The following is a 15,706-nucleotide window of genomic DNA, read 5'->3' on the forward strand; positions in this document are numbered from 1 at the left end:
GAAAGAAGATAGTACTGACATAGTTTTTTACCGCTAAAAGCCCGCTTCAAGTTACTTCAAGTCTGTTCCAAGCTTGTAATTTCTGGAATTTGAAACTTGGAATTTAGAAAACAAACTTTAGTTTACTTCATGGAACCCTTTATGTTGAAACCTTAGTTGGATTACAAACACTTTGGATTTGTACCTGTGTGCCACCTGTTTGCCTGCCTGCCATTCCCCTTCCCTCCTTTCCTTGCTTGGCCTACCACCTTTGCCTGCCTGCCATTGCCTCTCTCCCTCGATCTGCATGCCTGCTTGCCTCCATTTTGGACATTCTATCTCCACCTTCAAAAAGGTATGAGCAACAGCTGTACACAGTGTTTTAGGATAAGCGTGTGACAAGAACTATACAACGTCTAACCTTTGAAATTTAAACTGAACTGAGACTGACACTCACAAAAGTCAATCATGCAGATACACGTGCATTTTCAAGTTTTAGCAGCAGAGGTGCTCTGTTGTAGTTAAATAGGAGGGGTCTTAGTTACTTCTAGGTTAATGATTCTCATTAATATGTGCTAATATACCCCAGGTCATGCAGTAATTAAAAATCTCATTCAACTCTCTCATCTTAAACTGACTGACTTATTTTGTGCCCTACAAAAATCTGGATTTCTTATTTGTCTCCCAGCTTCAGTATAATTCATAGTGATGGAAGGGGGTGCAGTAGTTTAGAGTGGGGGAGACTTATGCCGAATGTTGACCATTTTGACTGGGCTGTCTCTCCACCTGAGCCATGTCTATTTCCTTTGCTTGACTGGGCGCAATAGGTTTTGCAGGTCGTGCCTTGGAGAGTTGCATCACATTTGCAAGAGTGTTTGTGTAAAACTGATACACAAATACACATTAGTGTACATGTGGATGCACAAAGACATGTGGAGTCCATCAGCATGGGAACCATCGTATTCCTCTGAGTCCTCTGGTGTGTGCTGATGCAAGCTGAGCTAATTGTAAGGCTGAATGATAATTTCAGCAGAATGAAAACATAGGGAGGGTGAATGGTAGGTAGGTAGGTAGGTGGATAGGTGGATAGGTGGGTTTTAGGATTGGGTGGGTGGTTGGGGTTTTTGGGTCGGTCGGTAGGTAGGTAGGTAGTACTGGTAAATAAATAGAACTGACGGTTTTATTAAAAATATTGTTTAAGAAAAAGAAAATGGGTAGATGCAAAATTGGTTGTTGATCCATGGATTAAGAATGGATTCATGACAGGGAAATTAATGATAAAAAATAAATTTATTGAAAGATAATTGATATGTATTAGATTGATAAAACTAAACAGAGAAAATAGGACAGATGGACACATGAATAGAAATTAGATGGCTGATTAGTAGGTTAAAAATGCAATAAGGGTGATGTTGATCAGTGGTAAATAGATTGTTTATATACAATGATCATTCATGGTGATCATTGATTGTATAATAGAGAAAGTGATGGATGGATTGATGAATTAATCAAAATTAGCTGGATGGACATCTGGGTAGTGATTTACTGATGTGTGACTGATTCTCACTAAGGGCATAAACACTGTCCAAAGTCACCAATAGGACAAGCTCCAGTCCCTGCAGTGACCCAGATTGTACAGCAGTATAGAAAATGCATAGTTGGAGAGATGTTGGGAAGTGTGGATGGATGGAAGGATGGATAAACAGATGGACTGAGAGATGTCAGATCTCGTTCGGTTTGCCACATCAACAAAAAGACATCCTGCTGACGTGGCTCTCCAAGGCTTGTCACTCAGTGCTTCCCCATCAGAAACATGCAGATTTCCTCTCAGCCAGCTCTTAGAGAAGCTCTTATCTCCAAGGGCATGTGCGTGCATAGTAAAGTTCATCTCCCTCCTTCATCTCACATGCACTCAAGGATGGAGGCGAAGTCGCGGGCCCATTTCAAGTACAGCGCAGAACATGCAACACAAGTTTGGGATACATTCCATGTCATTCTGCTTAAACTGGTAATCTGCATGTAATTAACATCTGATTCACCAAGCCAGCAGCTAATAATGCATTCAGGAATGAGAGCACCCCCCCAGGAATGAAGAGCTCAAGGTATGGGATTTGTCTGAGGCAAATAGAAAAAAAGAGAAACCATAACATTTGTAATAAGATGACATTCCAGAAATTCACATCCTCTAAATCCAAAGTGCAACTAACTGAGAAATAAATTGAGAGTCTCATTTAATAAAATGTGATAATTAAGGTCTGTGGAAGTAATCAGGAAAGCAATTAAACTGACTTAACCAATTAAAAGTTAGTCAAAAGTCAAAACTGTACCACAATTTCAGTTTTATGGTGTTTATTTAGATCTATGAAGAATTAATTCGGGTTAATTTCCTTTTGAATAAATAAACATGAACCAGGAATATGATTAAAACTATTGCATTATTATTTGACCAAATCTCATCCATTTGAAGAGCCTCGATTAATTCAGTAATTACTGTATTTAAATGTGTACTTCATCATTTGTGCCATTTCTTTTTGGTGGAATGTGGATCCAAGGGAAGCACTTGAGTCTTGAGTTCTGTGTTCCAGACAAACACACACACACAGGTGCTTTTGTTTAATAAATAAGACAGCAAACTCCAGGGCATACGCACATCTGGAACACAAAATGTCTGAGTCATTTAGTCTAATCGACTCACTTCAAAAGACAGTTATACAGAGAGCTAGTTAGAGCAAATATACTCAACCATGTTCTTTGAATCTCTTATCTCTTAGTCTGTGGTTCCTAAAAATAGATCAAAAATAAATCAAAGAGTGGCAGCCTTTTTTGGGTGCGGCTGAAATTATAGCAACATCCAAAACTTATTTTACCTGCACAATGTCCCTGGTGTGTGTGTATATAGGCAGACAAATAATCACTTGCAATCTCTTACAGTGCTCCCTCCTTTGTTTTCTCACTCTTTCTTTTATGCTTTTTATGCCCTTCCGGTTAGTTATTTTTGATTTTTAGTTGTCAGGTTTTTTTTAAAAAATTTGGAAAACTCCATTCTTAGACTAACCACATATAAAAGGGATTTGGTCATATGTGTTATTATTCCTATCAAATTAAAAGCTAAAGTATCTCCATGTGTTATTGAAATGACCTAAAAACATGATCTGTTTTTAGGTCATAATAAACACTGGTGACTATGTACTATAAGTGTATGTTTCATCTACAAAGGGTTATTCAGTATATAACTTCTGTTTATGTTTTCCTATTAATTTGACAGGCTTATTTGGCATGCATTTGATTTTTAATGGTATCCTGTTTCTGGCTGAATGGACAGAATGGCTGATTGCTGGTAATAAACACTCCCTTGCCAACATTGGCGTCTGCCTTAATAAAGATGCGCTTGCAATCCTACGTATAGCCGGGCACTGAATCTGCATTTCATGGGAATTATAAAGTCTGTTTTTTTTATTGAATCTGCCCAAGAGAAGTGTTATATTTCTCACATGGCCCTTTAGGAGGCTTAATTTTCTTCATAATATTGTTGGTAATAACATATGTGCTGTAATATATCGTTTTTTTTCCAACATCAAACATCAACTACATCAAAAGTGCAAACATACACACACAAACACACAATTAAAAGGACATATAATTGGTACGTGACTAACAATCCAAAAACAACAATCCACCATTTGCGATAACTGTGGCTACAAATCATTTTTGACAAGGGTCCGTAAGCTTGCCACATTTTGCCACTGGGATTTTTACCCATTGAACAAGATGAAAACTGCTCAAGATAAGTCAACTTTGATGGTTACTTATGGATGTGGTACATGTTTTGCCCAAGAAAACACTATTTATTTAGCACAAACCATTGTTCTTCTTTGTAACTACATTTTCAAGTGGTACTCCTGAAACTGTTTGAAAATAAAAACATATACTAGCTAAACATGGAGAAAGAAACTATTAGCAATTATAAAGACTTGTGCACATAAAAATAATCATCAAAAAAGTGTCACCCTTTGGGGTCATAGTACAGATATTGTCTGCAAATTAAATCATTGAGTTAATTTGAAATAAAAGCAGGGTGACACTATATTTATTTGCTGTTGAATCATACATGGTTGTTAATATTTTTGTAAAGGTGAACATTTTAATTAAACTCTTATGGTGGAAAAGTAGCTTGTGTGTGCCCATTGAGGGTCCAGTATCTGTAACAAAATAGTCCTACAGTGCAAAATTTTCACACGAGCGGGTTGTTCTAAAGTAGGCACAAATATAATTGCCTTGCCTTTCTTTTGTTCTCTGCATTGCTAGATTCAGCAGCATCAGAATAAAATATTATAAGCTTTTTGATTCTGCATTATCCGAAAGAAAACATACTAACACATGTTCCTGGCACAATCGAAATGTAAGAGTCTTCTTAAGCCTGCAGGCGTGTTTCTGTTGTTTTGTTTGCATCTCTACAAAGTGCCAACACAGAACACCTCCACGGAGCCAAACAGCTTTTGCATGTTACTCTCATCTCTTTCGAGAAAACATGGAAGCTTCCATAAATGCATACCTTTTATCACATGCAAAATGATCTGTGACATGTTCATGGCCCACATGAGATTATTTTAGTTAAAAATGAAAACAGTTGAAAAGTGTTTGACAACGTAAGACGAGTTTTTAGTAGGTGTTTCACACACCTTCACCAGGGAGATCTGTGCTGCCTTGCACTACAAAATCAAGTCACTCAACAAACACGGCCGGAAATCCATTGCATGGATGCCCAAAACCACAATTTCATGCATATGCATAGATGATTACTCTCTTGCAGATCCTATGAGTCTGCAAAGAGCATGCTTAGAGATAATGGCAGGCTGAGAGAATGACTTTCTGTCTCTCTGCATTTGGACATCTTCAGGTTTGTGTGTGTATGACACGTGTGTGCAGTTACAGAAGAATGTGAATTTTCTTGGCTCGTGTGTGTGTGTGTGTGTGTGTGTGTGTGTGTGTGTGTGTGTGTGTGTGTGTGTGGTGCGTGTGTGTGTGTGGCAGCATTTATGTGAAAAAAGGAGGCTATTTATTTTGACTGCTTTCAATAAGGCTGTTGAGCAAAATTCCATAACAATATCACCAATTCACAGCAGCAGAAACAACATAGATGTAATTTATATGGGAATGCAGCCTTCAGAGTTGCCCCAAGTTACGGAGAGGACACGTGACAATGAACAGAATGCGTGGTCGCATCCCAATTACCATGAATGAAGAAGGCATATATCAATTAGCAGATGCAGGGTGGTACTGGGTTGTGTTTGAGCAGTGAGGCTAAAAACGTTGAGTGTTTTGATTATTTCTCTTAGTTTGTGCATTTGGTCTTTATTTCTCAATATCCAAGCACTGCTACTTGAACAAAAGAACACAAGTAGAATCAATGTGCACTGAATGCAGAGTGCTAATGGACACCTTACAGTAAAGTAATTATCATTAATCTGCTATATTTCACAAGTAATATAAATACTTTCTAACTAACTAATAAGTCATAGGACAAAGTAGTTTAGCTCAATTGATTATTTTCAAGTACATTACATATGATTTACTGTACATCTCCAAATTACATTTTCAAATAATTGCTTTGGCATCTGCTTCAGCACAACATAAAACATGATTATCTTTCACAAGGGGCTGTCCTGGTGCTGCAACAGTTGTCATGATAAAACATAATCCAATTTTTATTGATCAAAAGCATCCTGATATGTGCAACTGGTGTTGAGTTGCCAAGTCGCTACATTGTATCCTTGACTCATTATTTTAAAAAATGGAAAAAAATGCATGATTCTCAAAATCAACACTGAACAAAAATTTGGGGGAGTATTAAAAACCAGCGAATTAATTTTCTTTGATTTCCATTTAATTTTGGTTCAAAGAGCATCCAACCCCCACACGAGAAATATTTTTTATAGTATGCCCACTGGCGGAGCTCAAGGGAAGGCTGCAGGGGCATATGTTTAAAACCCCCCAGGTGCCAAGCCAGATAGTGATTGACTTTTGGGTAGTTTGCAATTGTTCCAGAATTGTTTTTTCAACATTTAAACGATTGAACGATTATCAGCATTGTCTGAAGAATATATTTTGGTTTGTATTTTTTTTCTTTTGCGGACCCCCTGAGATATCATTGGCCTCTCATGCCCCACATAAAAAGGAAAAACAAAAAAACTGGTTCTGCCATTGAGCAGGGCACATGAAATAATCAGCCTGTAATGGAAAACAAAACAATCGCTGCCACATTAAACAATAAGCAACAGCGAAACCAACACCACTGAGGTTAACGTGGGAAAATGTGTGTGTGGGGTGGCTTGAGAGCACTGAAAGTAGCCAGGTAGCAGTTGCCAGCAGTCAGAGAACAATGGAGAAGAAACATTTCATGTTCACCATGGTATTTTTTTTTGGACAAATGTTGGTCAAATTCTTTAATTGTACGCCCAATTAAAAGCATTTGACTTGAGGTGTTTACATTAGGACATGCCATAGCTGCCTTTTCCTTTGTCTAGCTCGTAGCTTGATGACTAGATTTTAATTGTAGCCAAAACCTAAAGCGAATTTTAATTGCAATCAGAATAAAAGATGGACAGACCACATGAAATTAGAATTAATTGATCAATTTTGTGACCACATGCTCCATGGGGGTTTGAATCTGGGCCCTGGCCTTCCTGTGTGGACTTTGCATGCTGTCACTCTGCGTCTGTGTGTTGTTTTCTTGTGAGTTCTTGAGTTTTATTTCACCTTCAAAATACATGCTTTTTAGTTCATATGAATACACTAAATTGTCCTTAAGTTTCAAGGTGAGGGTGAAACTGTTGGTTGTCTAGAAGCCAGTTCAGGGTTTTCGTTGCCTCTCGCCAGAAGTCAGCTGGGCTATGCTCCAGCACACCCACAACCTAAGTGAGGAGAAGCAGTATCAAAGATGGATGACCGATCTTGGCAGAAATAACTGTCAGTTAGAATCTGAATCAGAATCGAATTAACTTTATTGTCATAGTACCACAGGGTGCAACGAAGTAGAAGGGAGACAACCCATCTAAGAGACAGAAAAACAACAACCAACCAGGGGATACAGAACAGGTCGCACAGTTTTTGCAGATGAAAAAGTGTAAAATAACATAAAGGAGTGGGAGGGAGAAAAAGCCAGGCTAAGATCCCGTAAGGGCAACGTAGAAGGAAAAAAAAAATCGGTAAATAGGCACACATTAACACAACACGTAGCACATGTGGAGGTGGGCTGGAGAGTGTTGGCGCGGCCTTCCAGCCCAGATGCCGTTACCAGATTGGCAGGTGCAATTAACACGTAATTGGTAAACTGCATAAAAATAATTTGACCTGACCACTGATATAAATCAAAGGAGATTTTTTTTTTTTTTTTTTTTTAAATGATGCTTTGTATCTGTGCAACATTTTTCCATCCTCTTGCTTCATCTGGAGACTTTGTGTGACTCTGCTATGTTTTTGGAAAGAGTAGTGGTATACTTTTGCGTTGTTGGAGTAATGCAAGCAAGATGAAAGCGAGGAAGATGGAAGCTCAAGGCCAGAGAATAACTCAGACTGTGTTACACATCAAAGACAAAGCTCGGGATACAATCGCCGCTTTAAGGCTGCAAAAGCCCAACTTTATTAATTAAAATGCTGTCTGTTGCAAAGCAGAAGTCTGGTGAATCACACTCTTATCTCTCCTTCCTCTTTGCTCATCGTATCCCACCTTCCCTGCAGCGGCACTGATTATAAAAAGGCAGGATTTGAAAAGCAGACAGGAAGCACTTATGGGTAGCTGTGACGTCTGGCATCCATTTGTTGCGTTCAGTCACACAACAGGTGTGGATCTCACCACATTATTAGATATCAAGAAAAGGCATGAAGAGAGGCGGAAGCATGTGATGAGGATGAGATGGAAGCGGCAGATAACCAGCGCAAGGGGCCGTCCTTCAGACGACATCCCATATAGACGCTGTGTGTATGCGACATGTAGTGCATGCATAAACATGCACACACACATTGACTGACAGCTCGCCCTCAGTCAAACATCTGTGCTGACAGCAGCTGTGGTAATGGTTCTTCACCTGTGCCAGGATAAGTGTGCCCGGTCCTCTTTTTACCCATCCTCCTGTGTACAATGCACTGGACCGTTTCCCATCTTCCCCCATTATTTCCCTAATTGAAGCGCAAGCAGATTGACTACACAGCACAGCCAGTAGCGGTGAAATGAAAGCGACATCGACAGTCAAATTATGGGATTATTTTTCCAGTGTTGTCATCCAGGTGTGTAGAGGTGTGGAGACAAACCTGGGTGAAACTATGGAGTGGATGAAGAGATGATAAACGGCTCTCGTTAGCGGGGTAATTTGTCTATCCTTTTCTGACGGGGCTCCAGATGTCGTTCCGTCCCTCCACTCTCTCCACGCCTTCCTCAGCCAGATGGAAGTAGCGAGGTGGGTGGGAGGAGGTAAAGGAGGGACAGAAATAGCCCCAAGGACAGGGAGGAGAGGCATCATTGTAGAGTCAATGAGCGGAATTAGGCCTGTGTAATGCCAAAGTTGGAGAAGCAATGTCCAACTCACGATTATTTGAATAATCCATTGATCAGTTGAATATTTTGTTAACTCATGGATGAATAAATCGTTTTTTCTATTGCTATTTATTATTTTAAATTAACTGCATAAAATGCACAAAACATGCCTGATGATTCAGTTACTGGTTTGGTTGGTTGAATGTCAGAAAATAGGCAAAAATGTGGATCGTTATTCGCCAAAGTAAAAGCAGATTTTTATTCAACACCAAGACGAAAATCGCATATCAGTCAGACTACAGAAATCAGATATTAACTGTTGATAGGCAGAAATTTTAAACTAAACAAGGTATCTAAATGCGTCATCGATTTACAAAATAATTATTGTTTTATTTGACAATCATTAAGGTGTCAATTAATCAATAAAACAAAAGTATCAACACCCGGGTGCTGTACTTAGAGCTAAAGCCTGAAAATTCCATGTTTCCTCCTTCATAGTGCATATAGTTGTCATACTGATATGATCACCACTCTGGACTTGACAATTGAATGTCATGAAGGAAGAAATACATACAGATGGCCAAGGAGGCGGCTGAAAGATGGCAACGATCTGATTGTCAAGAGAATCGCATGAGCCCATTGCCAAGCTTTTGTTCTCATAACACAAACCAATTTTCACTGACCTTTTTCGGAAATGTAGCGGGCAGAAATGGCTGAGTTAAGGATGCCCCACAGCATAATTGCTAAAGAGATTAAAGTTCCCTTAATTGCTTTTGGCCAACTATAGCTTTTTTTGGGGGGGGCTTTTTTGTAACCATCCATCCATTATCCGTACCGCTTGTCCCCACGGGGGTCGCGGGCGTACTGGAACCGATCCCAGCAGGCAGTAGGCGGGGGACACCCTGAACTGGTTGCCAGCAATACGGGGGCACACAAAAACGAACAACCACCCACACTTACGGCAATATGGAGTGCTCAATCCGCCTACCAAGCATGTTTTTGAGATGTGTGAGGAAACCGGAGTACCCGGGGAAAACTCACTCAGGCACGGGGAGAACATGCAAACTCCACACAGGGAAGGCCAGAGGTGGAATCAAACCCATAACCTCTGAACTGTGACGTGCTAACCAGTGCGCCAGAGTGCCGCTTTTGTAACTAAAGTGGTTGAAACTATTAATAACTAACCCATAAAATACTAGTTCAGGCTAATCTAATCATTAGCATACAAAACAGGATTGTGGGGCTGCACTCACACACACGCACGTACGAACACTTGCACACAAAGGCATGCACATGCATGCACACACAACACGATGTTTACCACAATAAGTTGTCACCAACAGCCTGATTAGAGGCCTTGTAATATATGCAAATCAATATATCTCAAACATCAATAGAAGGGTGTGATTGATTTTTGGGGAGGATCGAATGCTTTTTTACATAGGTAAAGGTTGCTTATTCCCTCTTTACCTTTTCATTTCTTTTTCCTGTTTTTCTTCATCCATTCATATTCTCAAATCATGCTCCATTTCTTTCATTTTTTTTCATGAAAATAAGGTTTTGTGGACTGTCTAACTGCCTCTCCTTTCTTCAAATTGACCCTATGACCCCTGCAGAGCCATCACCTTCTCCGCCTGCCTTTACATTCTCTCCCATCTATTCCCCCATGTACAGTGCAGTGTTTGCTTTGCCATTGTTTATTCATTTTTTTCTCAGTTTGCACTGACGAGATTGACCGGAAGCACACGTGCAAACACACGCTTGCCTGTGTGCGTGCACACACACAAGAACACACAAATACACACACACAAATGCCCAGACACATGCCTCTATAGAAGACAAAGCTGGTCCTTCCTCTGGGGTGCAGTTAATGCAGAGCTGGGGATCGATGCCAGTTCTGGTTTCCATGACACTCTAAGCTGGGCCAGTTTGGGCTATAGGATAGAGGAGAGGCATTCTCTGGCTCCTCCTCTATCAGATATATCTCTATAAAGCCATGATGGCACCCGTATTGATTAATGCACCTCACATTGATGAGACTGTCCAAGTGCTCTGTTTGATGATACTGTGCGCTGTTTCACAACACAATATTGCACTTGAAAAAAGAAAAAAAAAAAACTTCATTTACAAATGTATATTCAATCATTGCACTGTAATTAGAATGCATTTTTTTCCTGATTAATTATACATCTACAAAATATAGAAAAGTATTTTACTGATTATAATTAGCAGACATAGAGGCAGGACTCGTACGGTGACTCTGCGGTACCCAAGGGCAACTCATTACAGATAAGCTACTGCTGTAATATGATGCACACCAATTTCTCTATTTAAAATGAATACTTGTTAAAGAAAATATATTTTGGGATAAAAAATAGTCGATGTCACAAACAGACAAACGAAAAGCATGCACACTCACATTCATGTCAATGGACAATTTTGATTTGTCAATGAATCTAAGCTGACTTTTAGCAAGAGAAGTAGGGTAGACCCTGTACTGATTGCCAGCCAATTAATTGCAGGGCTCAGTAAGTAGATTAATAGGTATTGACAGTCACATTCCCACCAATGACCATTTTTATTCATAGAATCCTGACACTTTCTTCAAGGTTTAGATGACTTTTCACCTTTCTCCTTTCTTCTGTAAAGAAGAAAACTAATGAAAAAAGGAACAAACAAAGGTGATCCATTGTAACCTCTCAGGTTTCTGCTTTCATTATTATTTACTATTCATCATTCTTCTTATTATTTTATCCGTAAAAGAAAAGGCCAAAGGCTACAATTTCTATTCTTCAATCAAGAGAAAATACATGATTATCGTTGTGTTACAGTGTCTCTGGTTGACTATTTAATTAGTGGTGATAATAACGCGAGTTTTTTTTAGTGGATTAGCTGAACTCGGTGGCCTCATTCTTGCAGTGTTGTTGATTGATTGAGCTACAAATATGGCAGACATAATTACTCTATATTTTCAGCTGTCTCTAAATAGAATTTATTAGATTTGTCTTTGTCCTTGATTTCCAAACCTTTGGAGAGTAGAGTGATTTCTCTTTGTCCCTCTTTTGTCTCTCTGGTGTACGGGACAGCCTGATTGTGTCCACGTGTCCCAAGGTTTTGGCTATTTAAAGAGTGGCTCTTGTTGGGTCTTACCCATATATAGAGTGATTGTACCATAGATGAGAGTCCTAACTCAAGTTGCATCATCCCATTCAAGTGAGAAGGAAAGAGAATGTTTTTGCTTTGATAAATTTACACATGAATGCATAAGTCAAGAAGAGCAGACATTTGTCATCAAATTTAGGATGAGTTTAATTTGAGCTCAATTGCTCACACTGCATGGGTTTATTTGTCATGCCCGCACCTTGTGATATTCAATTTGGGTTCTGGTCCGAGAGGCAGTAAACCAATCTAACAAGTTAAAAGTATCCGACATCCAGCGAGACTGATTGTTTTGCATTTATTCACAAAGCTTGTGAGTTAATGTCGCATTTCTCACTTTGTGAGCAGTTTTTATTTGCCCTTCCAAATAGTCCCTGTGAGATCTTTTTAACACTCAAGCACATTGTGTTGTTGATTTGTGTAAATACAGTCACTAAAACAATGTTTGGATGTCTGCAACCTCGAACGGGCCAACTGCATTACATCCTGTCAGTCATCACCATCTGTTATGTCTAACTTTTACCATTCGCCTTTCTCTCCTTCCATCCTCCAGGTCGCCCAATGCCTCCAACCTCTTCCTCTTCCCTGCTCCCTCCGTCCCATCCGTCCTCCTCGTCCGCCCCACACCACCCCTCCCCTGGCCCGTCTCCACCCATCAGGGAGTGCCAGGTTCCCCTTCTGGAGAAAAACTCCACCCATTCTCACCTGGAGCCCCACCCAGATGATTCATACTTACTCCGGGCCCAGCCGTCCTCCACTGGTAAGAAACCTACCAACTCATCCGCCCCTTCATTCTTTTATTACCATGTTCATGCCATCCATCAGGGTTCTGTATTAGGTCATTATGTGTGTTCTGTTTTAGATGTTGCATGATCAGTGGCTTTGCATTGTGTATTTAACGTGACTCTACCCTGCACAATAATCTCAAAACCCAAAGCATTGACTATTTTATTATATAAAAACATTAAATGGTCCATTAAAAGTTCTATTTAGATTTTGATCTTTGACATTTGAATCATAATGGGATGCCAAATTGCCACCTGTTTCTTTAAAATACTGAGTTAGGTAAAAGCAACTACTTTTCCTGCCACTGAGGAGCTACGTATATATACAGTCATATCCACCCCTGATCATTTTCATAATTTTCCTTTATAAATCATTGGTTGTTCGGATCAGCAATTTCAGTTAAATATATCATATAGCAGGCAAACACAGTGATATTGGAGAAGTGAAATGAAGTTTATAAGGTTTACGGAAAGTGTGCAATCATTACTTGAACAAAAGTAGGCAGGTGTATAAATGTGGGCACCCCAACAGAAAAATTGGACGATATTTATATACGTATACTTATGTATACGGGTATATTTATGGGTAGATTGCCATTATTAATGCTGCACAAAGTAAATTGTAAGGTGGTGATGAATTAAAAAAAGCAGAAGACTGTTACAAAAGAAAAGTAAATTAATTTCCCCAACGCCTTGTGCCCTCTGTCATCACTCGAAATTCTCTTGGTGGTAGTTACAAGCTTCGTGTGCTGGTATCAGCACGTTGCAGCCATTTATTTTCTGATATGTACAAACACAACTGCAATGAGGTGCATCAGCATAGACATTTGTCTCAACAATTAGTTACCGTGTGCCAACTATATCTATCTTAGTGTCCCCCTGTCTCTCCACCCTTGTTTCTCCTCTCCTCTGTGCCTCTGCACTTGTAATCAGCAGATATATTTAGCGGAGGTCTGATGGGAGGGAAAGGGAAAGGGAAAGTCCTAATGTGATTTTTGGTGGAATACAATCTATTGTTAATGGCGTTAGGCTCTCCTTTGATCCAGTATAAATCTTCATTAGGGAAGGCCTGGGTCCCAGGTTCAAGAGGAACGTGATTAGGAGGCTTTTAAAATGACGTTACATCAGCCTTCTAATTGGTTTACTGTTTGCTGGGGCAACATCAATCATTAGCCCAGTAACCACGCAGCAAATAAATTCACTCTGCTACTGACACCCTAATGGCAGAGTCTGGCAAAGAGGGAAAGCGAGGCTCAAAGGCACACACGCTCAATCTCTTGCTCTTGTTCCGAGGCAATACACCCACCCACTTTGTGTTCTACGGGCCTATTTCAAATCTCAGCTGATCTTATAAACACAGAGGCGGCAAACGAGGGTGACAAATTTATGAAGCTACTTCCATGAAAGCATTAAAAGTCTGAATAAACAAAAAAAGTGACAAAGTAAAAACAGATTTACAGTAACCAGAATGTAATGGAGGTACAAGAGAAAACGGAACAAAGATTCGGGGCCAATGTAGGTAACAAAGGCTATCCTGGGAGCTCCTCACCAAGTGGGGAGGACAATACAGTAATTCGAAAATCCGCCAATCTAATGACTACAGCGAGAGTCATTGGCCCTCGGGGTCTATAATGTGTTTTAAATGAGTTTAGAGTGGCAGCCTGGCACTTTCCTGGCATGTTGGAGGACATGTAAATGGTGGCAATTAAATAAAACACCCCACATGTGACCACATGTCTGTCTGCATGAATGAAGGCCTGTGTGACCATATGCGTGTTGGATTTGGTCGTGTAGAGAGTGGACGCTGAGAAGGAAATGAGCACGACCAAGCCAAGCAGAAACTGACCACTGCGAGATAATCCTGCAGGAAGCTGCATGCTGTTTACGTTTGTGTGTGTGTGTGCGTGCGTGCGTGCGTGCGTGCGTGCGTGCGTGTTTGTCTGTGTGTGTCTGTGCGTGTGTGTGTTTTGTGTTGGCAAAGTCGTCTGCCATTACCAAAGCTAACAGGTGGACAGACATGACTTGTGTTTTTAGTCAGGCATGACAGTTGAATGGAACGGAACACTATTGCCGTGGATTGGCTGGGAATTGGGTTTGTGACTGTTTATATGGGAATAATATCTGGCTCAGAGCACCTGTCTGGGAACATTTCCCCAGAACGCCAGGAGAGCTGAGACGGCCAAACGGAGCATAGCAGATCACTCCTGGAAAGAGCTAACGTTTGCGCTGTTTCTACCCATTCATTATGCATGGCGGGAAGCTACGCTATTTTTAGTGCCAAAGTGACTAGCCTTCTGCTGCCTGGGAAGTCACCTTAAGTCACTGCTAATGTGATAAATATTTAATTGCTCTGTTGAAACAAATCTACAGAAACAAAGGAAAACCAAAGACATGTTCGCTTATTGTGCATGAGTGTTGTCTTTTCTAATAGCGCTTATGTAAGGGTGACATTTGTGTAACAGCATGCGTTTATTTATATGCAAATGTCTGCGTGTGGGTGAAATACACACTTGCATTTGTGCTCATAGTTTGTTTTTGGCTGAACGTGATGACTCTCCTCTCGCAGATTATTGCCTCCTAATTAGACAGAGATGACTAGCCAAGGCAGAGGCGGTGTGTGTGTGCGTGTGCGTGTGCGTGTGTGCGTGCGTGCGTGCGTGCGTGCGACAACTACTTTAATGACAATTGGCAAAGGTTGAATAATTGTCCGAGGGTCACCATGCATCACATTTTTATCTTGCCTGCAGCCGTGACCTGTTCCAAAGCAAAGGTTCTTATGGATGCGTTACAAACACAATTGGCATTCATATTACTTTGTTCAGATAGTGAGGTTTTGTGTGACTGAGATCCTCGGTAAGTGTCTGTACAAGGTCAGGGGCATTTACCTTAAGTAATTAACTTTCTCGTTCTGTCTTTCTTTGACTGTATATATTCTAAAGGTGTGTGTGTGTTTGCATGAGATGCATGTTTCACCTCAAGCTCTCCTTCCCACTAGTCTGAGTAGAATGACAAATAAGCAGGGTGTAATTTGTTCAGACAAAGGACCCCAACCAAGAACACCTGGAAATATGTTGTAAGACATAAACAGCATAGCAACAAGCTTCTGGTGAAATTGGATAAAAACAAATTTGACTTTTCCCTTAAAGCAAGGATTAAAACAAGATGTGACAAATGTGGTAAAGAGATGGAGAAATGCAGTGAAAAAGGATAGAGAAAGGGTAGGCAATGACGAGAAGGGGGCGGCAAAGCCTTG

The 15,706-nt window shown here is 40.3% G+C and overlaps 1 protein-coding gene across 9 annotated transcripts in view; it reads left to right on the forward strand.

The window, feature by feature from the left end:
- LOC148404124 (teneurin-2-like) overlaps positions 1 to 15,706 on the forward strand; it is a 193,875-nt gene that overhangs the window by 119,070 nt on the left and 59,099 nt on the right. For 7 of the 9 annotated variants that reach the window (XM_088369969.1, XM_088369975.1, XM_088369993.1 and 4 more), the window contains one exon: positions 12,222 to 12,428. The exons of the other annotated variants lie outside the window; for them this stretch is intronic. In XM_088369969.1, the coding sequence (XP_088226095.1) occupies positions 12,222 to 12,428 (207 nt within the window). The remainder of the gene's footprint in view (positions 1 to 12,221; positions 12,429 to 15,706) is intronic. 9 annotated transcript variants of the gene reach the window in all.

The sequence above is a fragment of the Syngnathus floridae genome, chromosome 1 (genome assembly GCF_059516105.1).
Source record: "Syngnathus floridae isolate MCC-2025c chromosome 1, RoL_Sflo_1.0, whole genome shotgun sequence".
NCBI lineage: Eukaryota > Metazoa > Chordata > Actinopteri > Syngnathiformes > Syngnathidae > Syngnathus > Syngnathus floridae.